At 40.6% G+C, this 26330-nt stretch overlaps 1 protein-coding gene across 1 annotated transcript in view; it reads right to left on the bottom strand.

Annotated features, from left to right (window-relative positions):
• The window catches only part of LOC311004741 (inactive dipeptidyl peptidase 10-like), a gene marked incomplete at both ends in the record, with an annotated part of 174006 nt that extends 152641 nt beyond the window's left edge, over positions 1–21365 (bottom strand). Inside the window, one exon of the mRNA XM_083996910.1 lies at positions 21309–21365. Coding sequence (XP_083853036.1) covers positions 21309–21365 — 57 coding nt within the window. The remainder of the gene's footprint in view (positions 1–21308) is intronic.
• Positions 21366–26330: the final 4965 nt, after the last annotated feature.

Here is a 26330-nt window from a genome sequence, read left to right as displayed (position 1 = left end):
TTGTTCATACTTCATTGTTGCATTTCTTGCAAGTTCAACTCGGGAGGAGGTTGTGGTACATGGCACAAGAGAGTGGTGTTCTAAACCTAACCAAGACATGAGCCATCTGTCAGAGGAGCGCTCTGCTGTTTCTGTCTATTCTTTCTATTTTGGCTGCACTTAAAACTGTTCCAAATGTGAACATCCAAACGCCATTTGAGCAGCAGTCAGCTTTGTTTTATTTAACATCAACAAGAAAACAAATATGGCCAATTGTCCTTTCAATCGCTGATCGGCACAAGGCTATTCGGGATGATGGATGAAAGACTAAAATCTAGTAAAAACAAAAAACCTGAATGTCACACGACCGATCAACCGCGATCAACATAATGAGCACAACTGGTCTATGGACATAACATACTGTACAGCAAAAACAACGGTCCCTCTGACAGGGAATCGTGTCTGTTGTATCATCACAGATCATCGTATTTGCACTGACACGACTCCCAGGCAACATTTAATCCACTTATAAAGTTTAGAGTTTGAATACAGCGGACAGCTTCTTCTCTGTTTTTGGTGTTTATGTGTGGCAGCATTACAGCACCACACACACTCCACACAGGCCTGGCATATGTATTACAGTGTTTTCAGTGGATCCGTGTTTACACAGATATTTCTTGAAACGATGCCATGTTTACAGAGATTTTCTTCAAAATGAACAAATAAAGGATTGTTTTGGGTGAAGCTCGGTTTTCGTGTAGATAAGGCCATAGACTAGAGTAGCTACTATCGTCATATCCCAGCATAGAAAACAATGACCTGCTGTTAAGGTTAGGAGACTGGCAAACCTTGAGGTGCATTTGTCTGCAGCAACATCTGATGTGTAGTGTTAGGAAAGTTCAGCGGAAGCAGAAAGAGGAGAATGCATTTACGTCACACACATCTGCTCTAGAGAAGGACATGCTGTCCAAATCCAACCAGTTCTTCACCTTTCAGTCTTCGGTCAACACTAGACTCTCACGGAGCAACCCTTCTTTATCTTGTAACCATGACCATTCCACGACATTAGCCAACTTATACTTGTAACCATGACGACAAAGGTCTTGTAAGACTGCCAGTGTAAGGCCACTATATCTGGAGAGGCTCATCTAGGGGTTGGTTTCTACGGTGCATAAAAGCATTCTGGGAATTAGAGAAACCCTAACAAACAAGATACAACAGATAAACAGTGTATACAAATGGAAAAGAGGGCCATGCTCTATCCTTCACATAACTCAGTAACAACAGGCATTCTTACAGTGTCTGTAGCATAATGCAGTCTCTCAGAGAGAAAACAATTGGAAACATCCATGGACATGTTCCTGTCACAGCTACTCTTATGTCTAAACCTTCATTCTTGTTTTGTTATAGAAAGGATTCTTTCAGATGGCCCTCATACAGTATGTCTACAACATGCCGTCATATCCCAACTATTTAACTTGATAAATGATGGCTTCTGTGTGATGTTTGTCAAAAACAAACACCAAAAAAAAAAAGATGATGAAGTAGAGATAATCAGCATGCATGCATACTGTACTTCCTCTCATGGACTCACATTAACACATAGAGGGAAACACGGCCCCCCGTGGATTTATTCCCAGAGCATGTTCTGTTCTTCAAAGCCGATTCAAGCTCATGCATGTCTGCATCCTATGGAGGCCCTCTTTAGAAGGATTAGCATAATGAGGCTGTGCTGCAGCACATTAAACAGCAGCTTCCCCAGTCCTTTTCTTCACCTCCACCTCAGATCTTGTCTTCCAGTGGCGGGCTGGATGACCGCCACCGTCATCACACTCTGCACAACAACCAGCCGCTGCAGAGGACAATGTGCAAAAAAGGTGTGGGGATTTCATTCTGACATTGGGTGTGTGAAACAAAGTGTAATCAGATACAGATCCAGAGAAGCTGCACAGATTAGGAGTGTGTAAATGGAGGTGCAATGAAGGACAAAATGGTAGATAGTAAACAGAGAACACGGACGGTATGTGATGTGGTGCAGGGCTGCTAACGGAGGCTTAATGTAATCAATATTGTTTATGAGTAGGGGTGTGTGTTTGTGTGTGTGTCTGTGAGTGAGTCTGTGTGTGTGTTGAGAAGATAAGGATAGTGTGCAAAGCTTAAGCACACCATAGGACACTGAATATCTGGAGGAAACTGCAGTCACCTGAAGGTGAAAAACATCGGCAGCAGTGAGGAAGTTTGGCCTGGATCTACTTCAAATCCATGTGAAAATCAGGATTTGCTTGGCTGTCCTCTCCACCTCTGTACAGATAAGTTCATAAACCTCACTCAGAGGCAGGCTTAAAGGTGCAATCTGTGAACTAAATGTAATATAGAAAGCACCTACAATCCCACTTCAGGACAACAAATCCAGTAAATCTAATAAATAAATGCATTAGATGAATTTGCATCAAAGCATCATAGAAAATGACCACAATTTCATACCCAGTCCCGTAGAGGATGAATTTTAACCACTTAAACTGATTTTACAATGTGTACACAGTCAGATTGTGTACACAGAATATTAAACTGTATTTGCTCCATATAAAGTGTTTTATTTTCCATTTTCAATTCCATTTATTTTTCTAGTTTTGTTTCCCCACTCATCCTTTTTAGTGGTTACAGCATTTCTGCGTGCAGTCCCAAGAGAGGCACCAAAAAATAAAATTCAAAATGCCACCAAAAGGAAAAGTCTGACTTCTAATCTTTTTACACTTTCTCTTCCAGTCATTTTCCGCTTTCTTCATTTGTTTTCTGGGCTTGTTTGTTTCTTCAGCACAGCATCTCATCCAACAGCCCCTCCCACTTCTGTGTTGCCATGGAGGCAATCAACACCTACCCCCCCCCCCCCCCCCCCCCCCCCCCTCACACAAAACACAGCCGTGTTCTGGAAAACCTTTCACGGGCTGACAATTGCTATTAACAAATGGAGCGGCGGCCCCTCTGTTCCAGTGGCTGACTTATTCAAATCGCTCCTTCACATAACAACTGGAATGATAAGCAAGCAGCTGTATCTTATTAAGCGTAATCGTAATTGACAGGTATCCAAAAACGCACAAATACCCGTGTCTCCTCTGGTTTGTTGCAGGGGGATAATGCTTAGCCGGTTGGAGAGGAAGTGTAACAGTAATCTGAAGTCAGACGTGCAGTGCAGCTGTGTGATGCTATTGTGTCTGACTATCTGTGAACCGCTAAGCCACGAACATATGGCTGCATAACAATATAATATTAGAGCCATATGTTCTATCTGATGTGTATAGGCTACGATGTATTTCCATTTTTCTGAAGAGGACAAAATCGTTTTGGGAAACAGTATCTGGGATTCAGGAATCCAGCTGTGGACATTTGATTGACAGATGTGCTGTAAGCTACAAACAATAAAGCTCATTTTCTCCCACTTTTGAACAAACCTGTGTTTGCTGGTTATGTCTATCATTTATGTGTTGTTGATTGACATATTTGGCAAGCTGCAAATATGTTGGCACTGAACGCATCAAATGCTAACAGAGAACTTATTTGCACCCACCCTTCAACCGACTTAAGCGTTACAGTCTCGACATTATCTTGCCTGTTGAACGACGCAGGCAAGTGTAGTGGGGTAGGAAGTACAATATTTCCCTCTGAGATGTGGAGTGTGAGAATTAAGTACCTTAAACACAAATACATGTGCATCAAAATTGGACTTAGATGTAGTTAATTAGCTTCCACCAATCCTAATACAAATGATGGCCTGAAGCACACATGGATTTATTATTAACTGGCAGATAAAACTAATGAATGAAGCAAAAACAGTTCAAGCTGCTATTAAAGAAGTAAAAGACTAAGTTAACCAGCACTGTCAAATAATGCACTATGCATTGATGTTAAAACGTATTACTACAGCAGCTAATCCTCCATTATGCCACTGCTTATCACCAGCTACAGTTGCCTACCAGAGTTTGCTAACACTAGACTGTATGTGACATTTTAGATTGGTAATGAAATTGCAATCCACCATTGCAAATTAAAGCACAGCCCAGCAGCTAGCTAACATTAGCTTGCTGACATCTAAATTAGTGAAGCACTCAACATAACATAATTCACCAAATGACAACAAATATAAACATATAAAAGAGAAGAAGTTTCCCACCGGCAGACCATGGCAGATAGAAACTAAAACAATATTCAGCAACTTGTCAAAGAACGTACAGTAGTAAAGTTACACTGACTGGAATAAAGTTCATATGAGTCTCTGTTATTGAACACTGTCCGACCCAACAGCAGCTCCTTCCCACATCAGGACAATGCTGTTCACTAAGCCTTAACTTCCCATAGCAGATTTGTAGCGCATGACTCCAGCATTAAACCACAACTATTTCACTTGAAACTAATCTCAATCTGCACCACAAGTTTGATTCCTCAGCAGGAGGCCACAGCTGATGCAAAGCTCCCAGATTTCCAAAAGTCTTACCTTGACTCCTAGTGTCCCAAAACAGTCAGTCAGCAGCAGCAGTCAGCCAGCTCTCCAACAGTTAGATAATCCACCTGTGTTCTCCTCATGTCCATCACGTTCCTGGTTGCCATTCTACTGTTTCACCCATTAGCATTAGCTACATGCAAAGAAAAGGTCTTTAGCTTTAGCTTCCGGTCCTAACAACAGTAAAGCCTCAGACATAGGCCTTTGTGACAAAAAAAAACCATAGAGGGTTTTCACGTTATCATATCAACCGGGAAGCAGCAGAAGGTAACATTATTTAAATAGAACAATACCAATTTATCGGATGATTAGTCAGTGACAAATTGCCGACCGTCTCTGCAGGAGCCGCTGCACACCTGTCTGTTGATTAACCTGGACTGAGTTGCCACAACAGTGTTTCTGATTGGCCGGGGTCCGCTCTGCTTGTTTGTTATTGGCTCCCTGACTTCATCCACCTCCTGTGGAAGCGGACTGCTGCTCGGTTCGGACACTATCGGCTGTAACACACAGCCAGGTGTGTTACGAGCCATTTCGACACTGACGGTACCACACGCAGAGATCTTTAGGCCAACGGAACCAACCAACCGCTTATTGAAAGTGACGTCACTCAATAATGGGGACTCGTTAGCTAGATTCTGCAAAAATATAATAGGCCTATTAGGCTATAAAGGCTAATTATAATATTATTATTATTATTATTATTATTATTATTATTATTATTATAAAGTATTATAGGCTATGTATCTATGGTTATGAGCATATGGGTTGTTTTTTTTTTCCTTCTTACACCTGTAGTATAGTCTACTGCAGTGGTTCTCAACTGGTGGGTCGGGACCCAAAAGTGGGTCGCGGACCCATTCTGGATGGGTCGCGGACAGCTGGTCAAAAAAGTAAATAAGATTTAATGCACATGTTGGACATGTCTTTTATATTGAAAAATAACTTATTTTGAAAGGCACACGAGACACGTGAACACATGCAGTTGTAATGGTCCTCCTCAGTTTCTTATTATTTTCTCTGAATGCAAAGATATCAGTTTCTTATCAATGTGGCCTGAATGCAGTGAAAATACCTTGTTTTGTTTTGTGGGTCTTTCTTTTGTGCAATTTGATATTTATTCACTGTGAATATGCTCTGAATGCAGAGATGCATTAGAAGTCAAATATATCATTTTGTTGGTCTCCATTTTGTGCAGTTTGATATTTTTTTATTCACTTCCGTACATGCAGTTGTCATGGTCCTCCTCAGTTTCATTCATGTGCCCTGAGATGCACTTTGCTCAATAAAGAGCAACATTTTTAAAGGCTTCTTTTTTTTTTTTTTTTTAAATCTTGGTTTGAATTCTATAAAAGTGGGTCTTGACTTACTGACCATGGGAAAATGTGGGTCCCAGAGTGAGACTAGTTGAGAACCCCTGGTCTACTGGATTGTTAACTAGGCTACTGTAAATGGGCCTGCATTGTATGTCTCAGTTCAGTAGGCTAGGGGGCATCATTAGGATATGAGGGGCAACACTGATGGAGTGAGACAGGCAGCTTACATCCAAATAGTATTTTTTTCTTCTCCATCTGTCTGTCAGCTTTATCAATAACAGCTTGCTTCAACTTTACACTAACTCCCTGTCAGACTCACAGTGTGTGTTGGTAACTCTTTGATTTTTCCTCTGTGTGATAAATGTGAAGTGTTTGTCAGAGGACATAACTGGTACCAGAAGGTGTTGTAGTGAAATTGTCTTTGGCTCTGCACCCCACTTGGTGTGAATCATCTCAGCACTGTTGTGTTCGATTTAGTTTCACACCCTCTTACCCAGGCCTGCTCTGTGAGTTGAGACTGCTAGATTCAATGGACAAGAACAGCCTCAAAGTTGCATCTCTTTAGATTTGATGCTAAAATTACACACATGAAAAGTAATTTCCATTTGCTGCCAATCCAATAGTTTAGGCACCATCTGGTGCTCATAATGATTTCATGATGACTCATTACCTGCTTTCGTTTCACTCTTGAGCTGTTCCGAGACTGAAGACCTCACATAATGTCATGTTAGGTTTTGTCTGAATGTCAAAACCATGAAAGAAAAACAATCTCTTTATGGTTCAGGAGACAGGAGAGTTGCAATGGTATGTCTTATGTTGAAAATTTGCCATATTATGCTTCAACCAGATTTAGTAGGTTATTTTGATGTTTTACTGACACAGTATGGCAGGCAGGACGTCAGTGGAGGATTCGGAGCTGAGATTGCGACTAACCTTTGTTGTGATTGCTTCCCTTATAACTTATGAACCAGACATTCAGGAGGTATTTACCAGCAGCTGAATTATTCATAGAGGTGTTGTCCTCCTCTCTATAGGAGCCGGGAGCTGAGCCGCTCAGCTTTTCTCTCAAAACTTAAGATTCATACATCTGATGAAAATCCCTCGTCTTGTTGAAATGTATAGTTGAAAACAACAAAGGTGTAAAATGATATGTTAAAAATGTGACTTAAAGGTATAATGTGTAGGAATTACCCCGGTGCGGTTGCATATCGGAACGTATTCTTGATGTTGCATTCACGTGAAACATCAGACAGACAACAGACGCTGCATGTAACAGGATAAACAAGCGTCTATGTAAACAAGTGGTCCGCCAGCACGAGGCAAAACAATACACGTAACAATATGTTGTCATGGTGATGTTGTATTGTTTACCTGACCCATGTTTTACCGTCTTTCTCTCGTGGAGTAAAATGACATCCGGTTGGTTTGCCGACGGCCGTCTGCCTGACTGCACCTGAATGCACCTGAAGCCTTGGTTCGGTGCACCGCCCCTTATTTATTTGTAACGACTTGTAACAACTCATTCTAAGGTAGGAGAAAGCTTTCATTTGTATGCGGGTGTGATTTGCCTTAAGTGAAATACATATTTATGAAAGCAATATTTGATTTTTGCTAAGAAAAAGCCAAATAAGTTACATACTGGGGCTTTAAAAGTGGATAAGTCAATTTTAAATTTCTGGTAGGGAACCACGATGTTGGCCCATGTGCTATGATGTCAGTAACAGGCAGCTAAATGAGACCATGTTTCCATGATTAAAATTACACATTTATGGAAACATGCGAAATAATAACAAAAAACACAACTCAACTACAAAAAATAAAATAGGTCTTGTCATTTTAGACACACCTTAAAATGATTAGTTTGAAAAAAGTAAAAGTAATATCTTTGGTAAAAATGTCCACTTTGAAGAATATGTGAGAGCAACACTGCAACACTGATTTAAAAATTGGTTATCATGTTTCCAATTCAGAATATAACATGAAGTCCAATTGTGCCCTCTGCTGTGCCAACAGAGGGCACAATTCTGCCACAGAGAAATCGGATCCAACCATCCAGCTTTAACAGGCTTTATGCAAACACCCCACAGATGTGTCCATGTTGCGCGCATTTCCTAACATGAATATGATTCCTTTATTAGTTTGACTGGAGGTGTAAGGCAGGCATGTTAGATCCAAGAAATAAAAATAAAAACAACACAGCTCATTACACAGTCCATGCTCTTCCTCTCACAAATCATTCTGCTGCTGGCAGTACTGCTCCTGACCCAGATTTACACCCTGTAATAGGTGATATTTTAGGCAGCTAAGAAGTGTATAACTAATAATCCAGTTTGTCCATTCAGGGAGATAGCACAGAGCAGGAGGAGGGCCTATACATCAGGATTGAGATCTGTGCCTCTGAAGCTCTGGAGCACTGGAGCTCAGCTCCCCAGAGTCCTGATCCTATCCCCTGGGCAAAATCTGGCGTCGGCCCACTCTCTGCCTGTGAGAGCTTCAGGAGCTCTCCCTCCCCTCACCACAGAACTCAGAGTTTGGATGAATTTACCGCTCGCAGACACAGCTTTGTTCTATTTTGATACAGTCATGGTCTGTTCTCCGTTTCTCTATTTGACTAGTTCACTTTTCCTCTTCCTCTTCACATCCTTACTCTCAAAAGACTCAGTACTTTTTAAGCATCTCTGAAGACATATGGAAAAATGAATGGTTTTTAAACGTCTCTTCAACAGGCTTTTTAGTTCTATCAAGAGCCATGACCAGTTGCAGAACCTATAGGTTGTTCTTTTAGCAATGTTCTAGTCCTACTGTAGTATTGAAAGATTATTTATTCTTATTTGAAGAATGTATTAATTAATTATATTTCATTTTGCTCCTGTTATAATTACTACTGGGTCATAACAACCTGCAGCCCAGATGGCAGCCTCATGTTGTAGCCTACAGCACAGCATGTGACCAGTTATGTTACCAAAGTGAACCACTTTTGATTTTTGACCTTCTAACACCTTTATTATTATTTCTTATCTTCATTCCTCATTTTGTGAGGTTATCCATCGAAACTGTTACACAACTAGATGTTACTATCAATTTAATTAACTCGTACACCGAACAAACCAATTATATGCAAATTAAATAATTTTTGTGTATATTTTACCTCTGATACAGTACAGAGTCAACATTGAAGTATAAAAACCTTAGACTGAGGTGGTTCAGGATTACAGGCCTCACTCCCCTACTCTCTGTCTGGAGTTATACAGCATCTCTTTACAGTAGCTATTCAGATGTTCTGCTGTATTTAGCCCCTGACTTGTGTACTTGTCCTGACATTTCCAATGTTATTAAAAGAAAAACTAGTCTAATTGCATTTGATTCTGCTCAGCACAGAATTTAATGACAGCTGAGAATAATTAATTTGTTTTGGGGAAAGTGTTGTGTTTTGACCCACTTTGGAAAGTTGGCTGGTTTCTCATGACTGTTTGTGTGAACAATGCACCGCTCCTGAAAAATTCATTCTAACGGCCTTTCAGTTAATGCCAATGCCCCTCAGCATCTGCTTTCTGCAGTTTGGAATATACGTGAGAAAGGTCAATCACTCGTTCATAATTAAATATCTCATCTTTTTTTTTTTTTTTTTTTACCCCCGGAAATTTAAGGGTCTTTATCATCAACAAAATATTCATGTACTGTGAGTGTTTTTACCTGCTTTTAGGAGAGAGGTGCAGGATTAACAAGATAAAAACCATCCTGAGATTTGGTATGATAGCCTTGTGAGTGGCCTTATTTCCAATAAGCAAAAACAAAAGGGATGATAAATGATGAATCAAGAGAGATTTTAAATGTAATTTTGTTAGAGGAAGGCCAACAAAATGATATGAAAAACAAGGTAATGAGGGGGGAACATTTAGAATTTCATTTGGGCAGTTTTACATTAAAATCAGGAAGGGACAGCAGATTTGGGAAACTAGTTCATAACATGTGAATTCACGCTGTATTTCTGTCCTGCAACTGTCACTCCTTCCTTTGGGCACCTCTTTGCTGTAGAGCTGGCCTTACAGATAAAGCAGAATGTTGCATAATAAGTAAGTTGATGCTCAAAGGACCCAAACAATGTTATGTAAGAACATTTAATGTCCTGCAGTGGACTGACATTTAGAGACACAAATCAGTCAGCACTTGTGTATTTTAACCATAATGTATAATGTAATTTATGTTTACCTGGTGATGTGGATCTAAAAGTAACTGGGACCTTTTTTTCTCATGTTGTGTGCCATGGGGTGTTAAAAGAGAAACACAAAAAGCAGAAGTGTATGACGTGCAAAATGACAAACATGTGTGAAATATAGTGTATATAAATAATCTAAACAGAGATGGAGGAGAAAAAAAACAACAAAGAACGCCCAAAGATACAGTGTTTTAACGATGAAAGCTCTTATTTACATATGAGCTGTCAGACAGCAAATTAAGTGTTAAGTACTGACTGAATGTTTGGCAGGACTCTAATTTCTTCCTTAATCATCTGTATGTATGCAAGTGTTGCTTTAACCTGTGAGTGAACGCCACTCAAGATTTACTTTCCACAATGATTTTAACTCCCAAGCAAAAAAATAAAATAAAATGAAAACAACTTGCTACATTTGGAATCCATATTCCAAGCTGCCATGGGCAACTGTGAGGGGTTTATAGAAATCCATTTCAGTTCTATATCCTCACACTGGAGGCCCACTGCCTCCCTGCTTCCTCTTCTTTAATTTCAAGACCTGCCTTGTGCCTTCCATCCTGAATCACATGAAAGTGTTTACATTCTCACATTTTCAAACTCCCCCGTCAGCAGCAGACATGCTACCGAGGCACAGACAGAGACATAGACAGAAGAATGGTCTACATCACAGCGCTAGATCTTCATCAGGAAGAATGGTTTTCATCTTAGTGGCTGTAAACTGGCCACCAATCACCACTCATCATGTGGAATAGAAAATAGAAATCAGCTGATTTAAATCAACTGTATGATGGTTTAGGGAAAGATGATGAACTCAATTTAGTGACAAATAGGTACAGTATATCCATAAATTTTTCACATTGAATAGGTAAGTTAATGAAAATGAATGTGTCAGGTATCGACTATACTTCATAAATATTTATAGCAAATAAATTGTTTATGAGAAAGCAAATAGTGTGCAGGATTTTGAATAGCTATCCTGGATCCATTCATCCAATGCTCCTGTGCTTATGCCTCAATAATTTCATATGCAAATTCTTTATCCAAAATATGCCATTCATGGTGCCATATCTCCTATACACAAATACCAGCATTTTAAGACACATTTTTAAGCTTTTAGGTTTTGGTCATTTTCAAGAATGAGATGAAGGATTTTGGCCACCAGAACTGGATAGTAAGATAGGAAATGGCTGGATAACACTGAGGGTTTCCAAACTAGGAGAATTTCATAATGAAGGTAAAGACTGGGACTCATTATGTATGCTACAGTATTTCACCAGTATTTCTCTACATCACCAAATATTATCTTGTTCTATAGTTCAAATTCATAGTCTGGGTTTGAACTGCTATGACCTCAACTACATTTCCACCTTATTGCATCTGCCATATAACATAATATATACGTAGTCTTGACTCAAGATTCTCACCAAACTGTCTCTTATGAAGAGAAGCAAGAAGAGCTGCCCTTTGATGACTGCTTTGTCTGACTATCAAGTGTGGTGTAAGGAATTTCCAGAGAGCAACTGCAAAGCTCTTCATTATGGTGAAGAAGCAGATTTTTTTTTTTTTTTACAATATTTTTTATTGAAGTTTCAAGTGCATGTCAAACTTTATATCGAATGTACAAACATTTTCATTTATATCCCCTCGAACAGCCACTCATTCACACAGACAAAGAAAAAAGAATAAATAAAATGGACAGTGGCAACATACATAAAACTAATGGAATAAAATAAATTAAAATAAAATAATAGGCAGGATCATTTCATAAACTGTTATTCAGTCAGTGTTAATGGTGAAGAAGCAGATTCACTGAACGTTGATTAAAATCACATTCATGCAGCAAGCTCCGAAGGTCTCATCAGGCTGCTTGCGTTGTCTCTACCAACTGTTGGAGAAAACACAAGCAGCCAAGGACATTCACAGCTCCTCCATTGTCCAAGCAGTATCTCCACAGCTGCTGTAAACACAAAACATGCTTTGAGTTCCTAAAACAGCAAGTGATGAACATGGCTGGAAAAAATGATACTGCCTACATGGTGTACTAGTGGTGTAGACCAATGGCCTGTAACCAAGCAATTCATACCAAGGGCAAAAGAAATGTAGAGTCTGATGAACCTACTCTCCAGTCTTCTACATGGGACAGGCAGTACTGAATGAGTGATTTCAAACACAACCTAATCTCTCAGCTCTCACAGCCGCCATGATGCGCTACACTGTAACCTCTTGACAGACAAATCCAAATCCACCAGGCCAATCTGACCCAATGGATTATAAGAATTTGGGGACCCAAATTGCAAACTCACACACACACACACACACGTGATTCACAGGAAACAATGGAAACAACAGTGTTGTAGAGTAGGCTATGCAGGATGTGGCAGATGTTCAGTGGCAGATCTATGCTATTAAACCAGACTCATTAGAACTATAGGTCCTATAGGGTTGACCTCTTCAGAATGACAACTCAAGTATCTCTACTAATTAGACCTTTTGCTCTGATCCAACCCTCCAACATGTGATGACCATGCAGCACTGTACCGCAGCCAAGACAACAGAATGCACCGAAATCATCGGGATAATGTGTAATCAACATGCAATGGGGAAAAAACACTTCACACCTGCACTCTAGACAATGATGCAATCTATCAGAAGTGCATGTCTGCCTTCCACCTGTCTTCTTAGCTTTGCACTACACATTGCTCGCGGTGCCAAGCGGGGGGAACCGCTGGGAAACCGCAATCACAATCATCTCCTTTCAGAGCCGGAGCTCAGATTGGCTCTCCAGCTGTTCCCCCGGTTTCACAGGCCGCTGACACCGAAAGATCAAAGCAATATTAAAACAAATACCGGGATAATTTGTTTTCTCGCAGGAGTGTCTGCTGAACATAGGAGTGGAAATTATGGAAATGCATTTTCATACCTATTTCCTTTTCTGCTTAATGCCTCCTGAGTAACGTTGAAGGCAAGAAAATGATGGAGAACGGGGGTTCGTCAGTCACTGTGTTGGGATTCATCTGATGACAACAACCAGACTTTTATCCTCTTTGTTGTTTGTTTTCCAATTACAATGCCCTCCGTGAAATCTAAGAAGCTTATATATGACAAACCAAAGATGCAGCTGGCAGTGGTTAAGTAAGAGTTGAACCAATTTCAAGGATTTTTCTCATGACTTCATCATGTGGAGTGGAGCCAACGTGGTACAAAAAAGCTGACAGCTGCATTCATCCTGAAGTCTGTAAGCTGTGCGCCACGTTACCACAGTCATTCCATAGCTATTCAAATCCTGTTGTGGACCCTGTGACATCTGCCTGGGACCATATACTGTATGTGTTTGAATTGAAGAAGACTGCCACTCAAATACCGTAAGGCAAACGTGTATTTTAAATGTGTAGAATGAATGTTACAGCGCTGTCTCACAGGCTCCAGCAGTGAGTTCATGCAAATTTATACAGTCTTGCTTTACAGTACATTTTTTGTATCACTTTTCCACAGAGGTTTGGTTTTATCTTTTCAGTTGGCCTTGAAACTACTTCCCATCATCCCTCCCCCCCAACCTCTCACCCATCGACTGACTACCATGGAAATATGGTCACAAATTCAATGTCATATTCAGCATATAAGTGGTCAAAACCACATTTTCTGAGGTTACTGTGACTTTGACCACCAAAATCGAATCAGTTCATCCTCGAGTCCGAATGAATGTTTTTACCAGTCACTCCGCATCTGAACTTTGAATCATTTTTCAATGCGATGTTGTGTACTTTTTTCAGAATCCCCTTGAGAATGCTCTGTTGTTCTCGTCGTGGGCTCTGCATGCAAATAAAACAGCATTTATAAAGAGTTTTCCGAGCAGATTGAACGTCTCAGTGCTCCTGGAGAGGCAGGTATCACGGCGATTTCTTTCCATGTGTTTGTTTTGGTGAAAGTTTCCAGTTCAGTCACACTCCCCTGAAACGCTCTCTGCTGGGTGTGAGGCGACAAGAGCCCGACTGTTCGTCCATCTGTCCCGCGGTGTGAGCTCCCTGTGGTGCCCGGGTCTCTCTCTCTCCGGTGAGCCCCGACGTGCCAAGAAGATTTCCCTTGAATTACACACTGGAGACAGCCGAGCGTCCTCGGTCTGTGTTCATCACAGACCGAGCTGTTCCCTGTAGCTGATGGAGGCAGGAGGAGATGCTTTTGTGTTTCCGTTCACATCGCATCTTTGAAATTTCTATCAGCTTTTTTTATCTGTTCATGCAGAGAGCCTGTTAAAAACTGTCATATGGGAGTTTTTGCATGTTATCTTGAACTAACAGCCACTTTAAGATGCGCACAGCAGCTGCTTGTCTCTACTTCTACCAGCACAGGCAGAGATCCCACCGTCTCTGTCAACCTGCTGCCTCTCACAGTGGCGATCCAAGACTGCGTGGGATCCCCAGCAAAGAATCATATCAAAGCTCACTGAGGAACCTGCCCACATGGAGACTATCTGTAGACACTACTGTACAGTCTCTTATCCCCTAAAAAAAAACCTCATCCAACCGTAAAGGCTGTTTACAGATGTTACAGATGTTCCTTGAATGCCTCACATGCTTGTTTGTTTGTGTATTAGATCCCCATTAACTGCTGTACAAGACAGCAGCTATTCTTCCTGGGGTCAAAACATCTTACAAACATTCCTTTTTCAAAAATGAACACAACACCGATCATCACCATTCATACAGCGGACACAAAACATAACAAAGCTCACATCTCATTTACAAACTGTAGAAAACAGAAATCATGCGTTGTTTGTGACAAATGCAAAGACACTCCTCCTTGTATAAACAAATCCCTGTTTAAAAGAGGCTACCTACCTTCTAGCATCAAAAACCTTGGCAGAGTATTCCATGCAACCATCGCTCTGTAATAAACTGTTTTTTATTTTTGCATATGTTTTACATGGGGGCAACAGGAAACGACCTTCCAAAGACTGCCGAGTAGAATAGTTATGACTGTCAGAAAAAAATACTAATTTATTGTAAATAATTGCTGGGTTTTTTGTTATTAATGATTATTAGATGAGACAAGTGCCACTGCCTATGTAGGCTGAAGGGGGAGGTCACAATTCAGACTTGTTCTCTGACATGCTTTCTCACATGTGAACCATAACTAGACACCAACTACAGATTACATCACTGCAGCAGTGCAATAATGTCTTTATGGGGAGGTGTGAGGGGGTTTATAGAGAGTAGAATATATGAGTGACCACTGAGGGCCCTTTATTCCTGGGGTGCGCCAGGTTGTAGTGCACAAACAAGACTCTGTGGGATGCCCAGCAAACAGTGACAGACTGGCCATAGGGCAATATGGGCAAATGCCAGTGACCGAGGTGGCTGCAATGAAGAAGCAACGGTCCCCCAAAAAAAATAAAAATAAAATAAACCAACTCTAAAAGACTCAATAATTTGGTGGTATAAAGGCAGTGTATATAGCTCACTTGTGTGATGTGTGACCTCTCTATCAAAAATGACATTGCCTCTTTTTGGTGCAGGTCCATCACTGCCAGCAAAGAATGACATCAAAGCTCACTGAGAAGCCAATCTGCTGACACTACAGTCTCTTGTTTTACCCTGAAAACCTCATCTACTGTACTAGTCAATGGACCAATTTACAGATGTTTCTTGAATGCCTCACATCCAGATCATTGGGGGATGTTACAATTTGCAGTTGTCCCCTGAGTGCCTACAGTATGTAGGCTGAAGGGGGAGGTTACAATTCAGATATGTTCCCTGACATGCTTTCTCACATGTGAACCATCACTACTGTAGATACCATCTCACATCACTGCAGCAGTGCACTGTATAATGTCTTTATGGGGAGGTGTGAGGGAGTTATAGTTGGCATATGAAAATGTGTTCCGCCCCTTTATTCCTGGGGTGCCCCAATACAATCATTTGCCTCGGCTGTAGTGCACCGATCTCTGATGTTGCTATGGATTCCATTTTTGATTTGTTGGTCTATACTATACTAATGAAAGCTCATAGGTAAAGACTAACAGCATATTGTTCCCTCTGCATTATGAGCTGAAATCACCAACCACCTTTTCTAATCAATATCATAAAACTGGGTCCGTGGTTGGTTAACTTCAGTGTAACTTAAAGGGATAGTTCAACATTTGGCAAATTGGCCCATTGCCATAATCCCTATAGTTTTAGGAGTAGGTTCGTTACCTTTAATTGTCGGTGCAAGCTATTTTTAGAACGGCGGAGCAGAGCCGTGAGCTGCTCAGAGCTACGCTACGGAGGCTAATGGGATTTCTTGGTTTCCCTCATCAAACTCATAAAATACATAATCCAACAACTCCAAAACGCTCTGGTGGACAAGTTGTGACCTGCACATTCACCACGCTATGAGATAATAACGGAACGTTATGAGACAGCAGACAGAGTTGTTTTTGAGGTAAATTCATGCAAAACCGCTGATGCGCGTTGCCTTCGTGGGCAGTTTTTCAGCAAGCAGTCTCTATATTTGCCTCTAAAACAACTCTGTCTCGTAACGTTCCGTTATGATCTCATAGCGTGGTGAATGTGCAGGTCACAACTTGTCCACAAGAGCGTTTTGGAGTTGTTGGATTGTTTATTTGATAAGTTCTGAGCTCCGCTGTTCTAAAAATAGGTAACAAACCTACTCCTAAAACTATAGGGATTATGGCAATGGGCCAGTTTGCCAAAATGTTGAACTATCCCTTTAAGTAACAGTTATCATTTAGGAACATACTCTTATCTGAAGTGTGTACTTCCACGGAGCCATGACTGACATAGTCACAGGTGGAGGAGGTTTGAACAACTGAAGTTTAATCTGTCGTGAAACGCAAAGTCAGAGCAGAGAGCCAGACAAAGAGGTGGCAAAACGTAACACAAGCTCTAAGCTAAACCTTCACCAATCACGCTGTGAGCACAAGACAAACACCCACTGTTCTAAAACACGCCATGTGCCTTTTATCTGCGTCGGTCCCTGCAGCAGCTGCAGTTCAGCCCCAGGGCACTTTTATATCCTGTTGACATGTTGCTTTTGATAACAACATCCCTGCTGGGGAATCCAAACAAAATAAGATAATAGCAATCTAGCATTCAGTGAAGGCTATGCGTCCACGGCTGTGTTTACACTTATAAGAGTGTGGGAGTACATGGGGACAAATGATGTTGAAGAAGATTTTTCTGAGCTCTGAGTCTGGCTTCAAGTATTTGGATGGGTTCACAGATAGAGAGAGTATCACTGTGTAATCTGATGAGACCTTTGGACATGTTGGTCTGAGAAACCTTATCACTCTGATTACAGGAGCTCTGAAGTGATTAACATCTGAGTGGTAGAAAATCAAGGGGATCAACAATGTTAAATACACATTTAAAGTGCCACTTCGCTATTATATACTAGACCAGTATTAGACTATGCTCACCTTTATGTGATTAGAGATAGAGAGTAATGTTGCATTATTCAGTTGAAGGATAGATTATAGATAGATTTTAAATATGAATGAATGAATGAATAAATGACATAAAATATGCGTTGGACTATTTGTTGGCTGGAAGAAGTGACTATCTGGACTCTCCACTGGTTGTAATATATTTCAAGATTATAAAATAACTAATTCTGGCTGTAGCTTCATAGAAATCAAACAGAGTTATATCATTGGTCTAATCTAATCATTCCCCAAAATGTTGAACTACCCCTTTAGGGTGGGGTAAAGCAAAGGTTATATTGTAACCCTTAGTTCTATGAATTCTACACAGACTAAAGATTAATCCATGTTTGATCCAAACCATTGTATTTATTTGTGTTTACTTGTTAGGCTGTGTGGGAAATAAAATCACTGAAAGCCGATCCGGCTGTATAAAGAGCTGTTTGTTTTTCTCAGAACTAATTCATCTGGCTCTAAATATAGAACCAAATTGAGGTGCTGATCTGAATATGTACTTCCTCACAGTTGAGTATATTTATAGAAATAGTCGTTGAAACCAGAGTAATGTTCTTGGAGAAACCAAGTTGAAATCATTTTGAAACTTTGTTGAAAGTTTTCATCTAATTTTCAATTACACAGGAAGACAAATGTGACATATTTGCATGTTCAGCTCATCCACCATGAATAATATTACTGTCACTGTCAATATTACTGTATACTGTCATTTCCTGGAATTTTAAAAGACTTATTTGTATCTTGGAGCAGGAGGAGGTGACTGTTGGCTCAGCTTATTGTTCACTGAACTGAAAAAAATGTCAAAAGCAGAGCGACCACTCTATTTTTTATACAGTACCAATTTAATCAGTCGGTCTTATGCTGTCACATTTCAAATGGCCGATCCCCAAAAGGCATGAAATCAGACAAAAATGACATGATACAGGTAGAGAACTGAGTTTATGCTATATAATATTCCAACATGAATGTGTCATGAGGCCAGTTGTCGGTCCACTCACACCTGCAGTTTAATGGCTAGACTGAGGGGGTGAGAAAATGAATAACTGCATATCCCCCAGCGATGCATGTACATTTATTTCTCCTTCTACAGTAAGCCCATGGGAGGGCAATGTCACAATTGTCCTAATTTCCCATGTTCTGCAGTTGGTTTTAATGGCTACAGGATACTGGTTATAATGAGACAGGCACAAAGTGGCATAGCAAGGTGATTTGAATTAATCTGAGTTCCTCAGAGAGAAACTATTGTTTCACACAACTAATGTGGCTCCAGAAATAGCAGCGTTAGTTAGTTAGTCAGTCCGCCGGTCCATTAGTCTGTCAGTCCAACGCTTCTAGAGTGACAGTGCTATTATCGATTAGATATTGTCATTATATTTAGAACATACAGAAAGTGCCAGTGCCATTCTGCCCTACAAAGGCAAAGTGCAGTATCTGTAAAAATGCCAAACTGAGAAAAACTGAATTAAATGTATTTTGTAGTTTGTCTTTCTGACCAATTTTGACCATTTTATGGTAGATACTGCACCTTTGCCTTGGTTTTGGTGCAGATACTGCACTTTGGCTTGGTATTAGCTGCAGATACGGCACTTTGGCTTGGTTTTACTCCAATGGAATTACAGTATAGAGTAAATTCTAGAATGTAGGGAGTACAGTACTCTTTGCAGATACTGCACTTTGCCTTGGTTTCACAGTGCTTTTTTTGGATGGACAGCAAAATAAAAAGACCAATAACTATGGAAATTTTAGCAGTACCAATATCAAATTCCACCAGATTGAAGAGAATATGCCACACTTTTGATTGAAAAATTGAAAAAATGCAGATACTGCACTTTGCCTTTGTAGGGCAGCATTGATCCGCCACATTTTCACTTGATTCCTATTCTGAGAGAAAGAAAAGAAAGGGAAAGGCAAGGGAAGGGAATTTTATTTGTATAGCCCGTTTTTACAAACAGTTTGTCTCAAAGGGCTTTACACAGCATCATGACAACATCCTCTGCCCTTAGACTCTCACATCCACTGAGGAAAAACTCCAAAAGAAGTTTGGGTGCAGAAAAGAAAAGGCATGTAAACATGTTAAATTCCAACACTAGACATTGGTTGCTCCTCAGTCACTGATGCTGTAATTATAATGTAGTTTTGTCATCATTTATCAACACTGTTAACTCAGATTCCCCCTGTTGTGAATCACATCTGCTACTTGCAGTGCAGTGCATGCTTAGTGCACATCAAATCAGACAGGCAGCTCCACCCAGTTGAAAACACTGCTGCTCCAGTCAGACCAAGACAGTGGAACACAGCCTAAATAAAGTCCTCAGATCTTTGGCTTCTTATGTAGCAAATATTTGACTTGAGCACTGTACTGCTGAATCATAAAGCACTCAGTGGTTTCCAGCCAGAGAGGTCTGTTAACTGTCACCATGGTCAAAACTACTAAGGAGGAAACTCCCAGAAAACTTGAGGTCTGTTCCAGCTCTAACCTCTTAAACGGAGGCAAAAGCCTTCATGTCTGCATTTGCCTTTAATAAATTAGATCAGGGACGACTTGTCCTGCACTGCACTGTCACTGCAGTTTATTTTTATTCTCCAAAGTATTCACTTCTATTTGATTTTAGCTTATTTTTGTCCTCTTATTTTGTCCATTGTGTCTCTTTCTTTTCATAGTGCCACACATTTCCTTCTTATCTCTATCTTTTATATCTCCCTGATTCATCTCTTTGTACATCCTGCCAGTCACATCATCACTTGGTAAAACAGACTGTGGTGTAGAAAGGTGCTATTGTTGGCGATTGTTGTCAACCAAGAACAGATACACTGCACCTTCATCAATTTATAATCATCCATTCTTTGCATCTCATTTGATCTACAGTGTGTACAGATTTTATTCTAATTGACTATGCATCTACATTTTTGAATACATGCTCATGTATTTTCAGCAAAGTATTAATCATTTTATAGTGTATACTGCAATTGATATTGCAGTTGATATGCAATTGATATGCAGCAATATTTTCCTTTAGAATAGATGATGAACACTGGACTTATATGTCATCCTTGACCTTTACACTGAATGCTGTCCCATTAAAGATGCCACAAAACATTGCAACTGTAAGTAGAGCTGAGGCTGAGCTCACACAGCTTAAATAAAGTCTGATGACAATGAGAAATGTTGCGCCACCGTCAGGTCAAAGTTTTCTCGTCATAAATCCATCATCCTCCTCACCTGAGATGTTCCCCACTAGAAGAGTCTGCACTTCCAGTTTTGTTTCCCTGTCTTACTCTGAGCAGGACCGCAGCTTTCAGCTCCAAGGTAACACAGCAACACAAACACAGCTCCATCCTCTTCGCAGCAAGTACAAAACACAACACAAATGCATGCGGAGGTCGTCTGCCATGATGTTAATATTTACACAGCCATATTTGTGGCATATTCAAAGTGCCATGAATAATTGAATCAAGTGGATCCACTCGACAGATAGACTGTCCTCAAATGGGAACACCATTTGTCCTGCCGATAAATCATTCATCTAACATGGTACGTGCGCTTCACGGACACAGCGGACCATCACATGTCCAGGCTCACACTCACACTCACTCACACATACACATACACATACACATACACATACACATACACATACACATACACATACACACAGTGTTAATATGTGATTCAAACGACTCGCAGCTTGACCACGTGGTTTAGTTTTGCAGTTGTCAACTCATCGGAGCAAAGCAGCCAACTTTACTCTTCACTCAAAGTTTTGCATCACATTGAACACGCAGAGAAAGTTAAGCGTCCGGGGTTACAGTCATGAAGACATGAGTCCCACTCCCACAGCAGGCTGCATGTCCGGCAACAACCGGCTCTCTTACCTTCGCGTCATCCGAGTATCTCCGGCTGTGCTGCGCTGCTCCTGCGCTCTGGTTCATGTTTCAGCACCTTGGAGAGCTCCGGCGAGGAGCTCCTAACTCAGCTCCTTCCGATCCGAAAAAAAAAAATGCAGCTCCGAGCGGTCACCCACACACACACATGCACATACACATACACACACTGACTGGTCCGACGCAGGGAAACTAGTGAAGTGGTTCGTTTGGAGTCGTCTTCTCCTCTGTGACACGCATGGCTTCTCAGCCAATGATGCCTTGCGCGTAAAGACTGCTGGTGCGCCAGCTGTGAGTGGAAGCGGGCTGTTCATTCATCCGGCAGTAACGCTGCAGCCAAGTTAGCCCTCACTAACCCACATTCAACAGAACGGGCTATGAACAGTCTGGCGGAAAATAAATAAAGGGCTTTAATCCATCCAAAAATATGTTTTTCCTTGTAAATCCTAAATATTTCCTAGACCTGAGGTGACAGTTGTTGGCACTGCAGGAATTAACCTTTTGTACTCAAACTAAGAGATAGCATATTACTGCATGGGCAGAGATTACATAACATGATAAAGTGACTGCATGTTAGAGCATCATGTTTGCAGATGTGCATTTCCTCACTGAGCTTTTTCTTTCAAACACATAAATCACCCAGGGACCATCTATGCTTAAATAGACTGGACAGTTCTAAAGAAGGAAGACAGTTTATTGAGTAAAATGTAACATCCATGAAAACACAATAGGTCATTTTGTGTGGTTGTCCATGAAGACAGAGCACAGTGATTGAAAACAGTCTTTCAGATCCAGAGATCTGAGTGTTCAACAAAGACAGGGGTAAACACACAACAAGAACTGCAGATATAATGCAAATATTATAATATCTATCTAATAATAATATAATATCTGGATTCAACTAAAAGCACAGAATACATGGATAACACAAAGGGAAAACAAAGAAAGAAAAAAGTAATTTAACTGTCTGATTACAAAAAACCTTCAAAAAGGCGGTGAAATTTATCATAAAATGTGAGCTTCTGGCAGACAACCACAATATGCATGTCGAGGATATGAAGCCAAAGACAAATGACTGAATGAAAAGATTACATTTATCAAGAAAATGACAAAAGTTACATATTATATCTGAGTTTATTTTTGAGGCAGCAGCCCTCTCCATTCACTCTGTCTTCTTCATGCAGTGGGTTTAAAGCTGCTTCATGTGTAGAAAAAAAAGACACTCCTCAGGAATGTCTCTGAGCTGTTCATCTGCTAAACCTGCTGCAACTGAAACTCAAACTGCAATTATGAAAAAGGAGGACATTCCTATGGTTTCTCTTGGTCTCAGCGCCTGTGTGACATCATGAGAAAAGTGACTAAATGCTCCATGCTGGCAAACACAAAAGTCTTTACACACCAATGTGTGACACGCTTCTCCCTCTATCAGCTGATTAAAGTATTAAGAGCAATACAAAAAGTTACTTTAAAAGATAATGAGGTTAGTGAGCAAACATTACATGTATTAATCAGCAACTTAAAAACAAAACTGTGACAGTGCATATAGGAGAGTGTATTTCAACCTTCCAGAAAGGTCTGAAAAAAGATGAAGTAAAGCAACTGGAGGTACAGTTTGGAAGACAAAATGCTGACAAGGGGTTACTCATGTACACAACACACATAGGACAATAGGAAAATAGACAATGTTCTGTTCAGAATTGTGCACAACATCACGTCATCTCACTACAATATGCTGCATGTTCTCTCCAGGTTCCTCTCAAACATCCACACTGTTACTCAGTAGGTCAAACTGTACCCTATAAATACCATAAGGCAAACCAGTAGTCAAAAGCACCCATGCTCTGGAACATCCTGTCCTCTAGTCTGTCTTGATAAGGTTACAGTATAACTCCAGAGTATAATTACACTGTACAACATTGCTATTTATTCTCCAAGGAGTTATATTCAAAACACTCCTGACACCAGAACCAGCAATAAAGAGTTTGATGAGATAAGACTGTTCCCCAGTGAGGAATGACTTACATCATCTACAGCAGTAAAAAACTATGGAGCTCATAATTATCTCTGAGTGACTTCACTGCTGTTGAGACTTTGTGACAACTTAAAACCAATCTTTGTAATATAATTAACAAAATGAAAAGTGAAATGTATCTTGGGTGCCTTTGATAAAGGAACATAATTATTTTCCCAGTGTCATCGTGACTTCATCAGTCCAAAGTTATCAATCCAAGACACACACACTCACAAACAGACCATTTTAAAGGTATATTGTGTAGGAATTCCTCCCATCTAGCGTTGCGGTTGTATATCGCAAGCAACTCAATCGTGTTTTTCATGCTGCATTCACGTGAAATTGGGCAGACGGCAGACGGACGACAGCCGCTGCACGTAACGGCATAAACAAGCCTCTATGTAAACAAGTGGTCCGTCAGCACGAGGCAAAACAATACACGTGACAATATGTTGTCATGGTGATGTGGTATTGTTTACCTGACCCACGTTTTACCAGCTTTCTCTCCACTTCTGTGACTAAAATGACATCTGGTTTGTTACCGACGGCCGTCTGCCCGACTGCAGGTGAATGCAGCATCAGTGTAACGCTCCATTCCTCCTCACTGCGTTACCGCGGTGACTTTTCACAGACGCCACCTCGACCTGAGCCGACAGCTCCGGTGTCTCCGCTGAGTTTCCGTGGTTTCCTACCGTCACGCTGCCACTGAACGTAAAAACATGGAGACACCACATGGCAGCAGCACCGAGCTTACCCGCTCCATGGAGATATGAATGATATGAACGGCTCATTCAGAGCTGAAAGGAACACTTCACTTTGTTGATGGGGGGGATTACTGATTAATGAAAAACATACTTTTTTAACAAAATAATTGATTTCCGTGAATAGATAACAGGAGAAGTTACACAATGTCCCTTTAAATGTGGTAGTGGTCTCACATAGCCAGACCTGTCTCCCCTATCCATTGTTAATGAGGCTGTGATGAAACTGAATTAAATTCCCAACACATGAAAAGCTATTGGTCAAGTTAACTTCATAAAAAAAAGTGAAAAATATATCACTGTTTGGTCAGAATTGCATATTTAATTTCTGTGCTATTTAGTAGGCCTATACTCTATAGGTAGAAGAAGGAGAGAGAGAGAGAGAGAGAGAGAGAGAGAGAGAGAGAGAGAGAGAGAGAGAGAGAGAGAGAGAGAGAGAGAGAGAGAGAGAGGAAAAGGAGATGATGGTTCAGGTCACAGATGTGTTGGACACGTCTACTCCAGCTGTCTCCAGCCAACCATTCACACCTAATAAACCATATCACCGTAAAACCCCCAATCCTTTAATCCTTTAATATGATTTATCATATCACAGTCTGTGGGAATATACTCTCACATTTTGAAAACACTGCAACAGATTCTCACGGTTCCATTTCACTCCATGGTTTTGGAAGGTGTGCCGTGCTTTTAATGTTACAAAGCATGCATTTATTCAGCAGACTGCAGAAAGACTACTGAGTCATTCAATTTCATGACTGATTGTCGGAAGACAATACCTGCTCATCTGTACACACTGATCAGTTCATTGTCTTCTGCCAAGTTTTGATGCAGCACAGAAAGAGGAAGCATCCCTCTGAACAATATTTGGTGCTGTGCAGGGTTGAGCTTCAGAGTGAGGGAAATCTGGATCAACAATCATATAAAGTGCCTTTCCAGGTTGTTGGCAGGTAAATATTTCACTTCCAAAATAATTCACTCTAACTTGATGAGCAGCTTCTTTGTCAGTGACATTGTTGAAAAGATTCAATCCATTTCACACTTACAGGTCCTGATAATGATGGATGGCACCACAGGAGAAGAGCCAGAGGCCTTGTGATGAAGGCATGCTGACTATGATTTGGTTGTGCAGGAGGTCACAGGTCTGTATGAGGTTCAATGGAGAAAACCTGCTGGGGATGATGTTACTACTGTACACCTAAATTTGCCTAATAAAGAAACATGTAGGGGAGAGTGGGGTATGTTGAGCCACTTTTTGTATTCAGGATCACATCGCATCCCTACAAATTAACAGAATGAGTGTAAATATAACTGTTAAAAAAGTGGTCTTGTGACTCAATTTAACCCATGTATGGGGTAAATTGAGCATAGGAGTGGGGTAAATTGATTAACCCCCCTTCTTTCCTTCCATCCATCTCTTACTTCCCCCTTTACTTAATATTTCATCTGTCCAGGTTACAGGTGAACACAAACTGCAGGGACTTCCTGCTGAGCCACCAACTCACTGAGATTTCGGGAGTTTTGCAATTACGTCGCATCTTGGGAAGAATTCCGGAGATTTTTCTTTGAAAGTAAAGTTTGGCACACTATAAACAACTTTTCCTGTTTTCAGGAACATACTTGGGCTACTGTAATCACAAACATACAAAATCTTGATTTAATAATTTGGACATATACAGCCAAAATACATTCACTAAGTGTATAGGATAGGTGGCTCAACTTACCCCACAGCTACCTTGGCTTTGGTTTATTACTCCCCACAGCTAAAATGGTGCACTTTCATGCTAAGTTTACTACCTCATGTTGTAGCTCATAGATACCACAATTCATGTGTAAAACAAATTTACAATCATCTCTTTTGGTCTAAACACAGTTCTCTTGAAACTTATGATCAACGAAATTCACTTTTGAGAGTGAAAAATGTTTTTTTTTTTTGGTCATAAATGTTTAACCACTTTACTGGTTCTAACCTTCACAGACTCCATGAAATGATGCCTGCCTCCCAAATATTTGGTCACATATTATTTATTTCCTATAGTTTCCTAGAAACAAGGGGTGGGTCAACTTACCCACTGGCTCATCTTACCCCACTCTCCCCTACCAGGCACATGATGATGGCACAGCAAACATGGCTGATAAATAACAAGGTGCACAGACCATCGTTCAGAAGGACTGAAAGCTTCATGTGTGCAGTGAGGTGCTCACAGTGTAAACCTTATCACCCAACAAGTCTGTGCTACTTTA

Source organism: Trachurus trachurus (genome assembly GCF_905171665.1).
Source record: "Trachurus trachurus genome assembly, chromosome: 21".
In the NCBI taxonomy this organism is placed as follows: Eukaryota; Metazoa; Chordata; class Actinopteri; order Carangiformes; family Carangidae; genus Trachurus; species Trachurus trachurus.
This window is presented reverse-complemented; position numbering and strand designations above follow the sequence as displayed.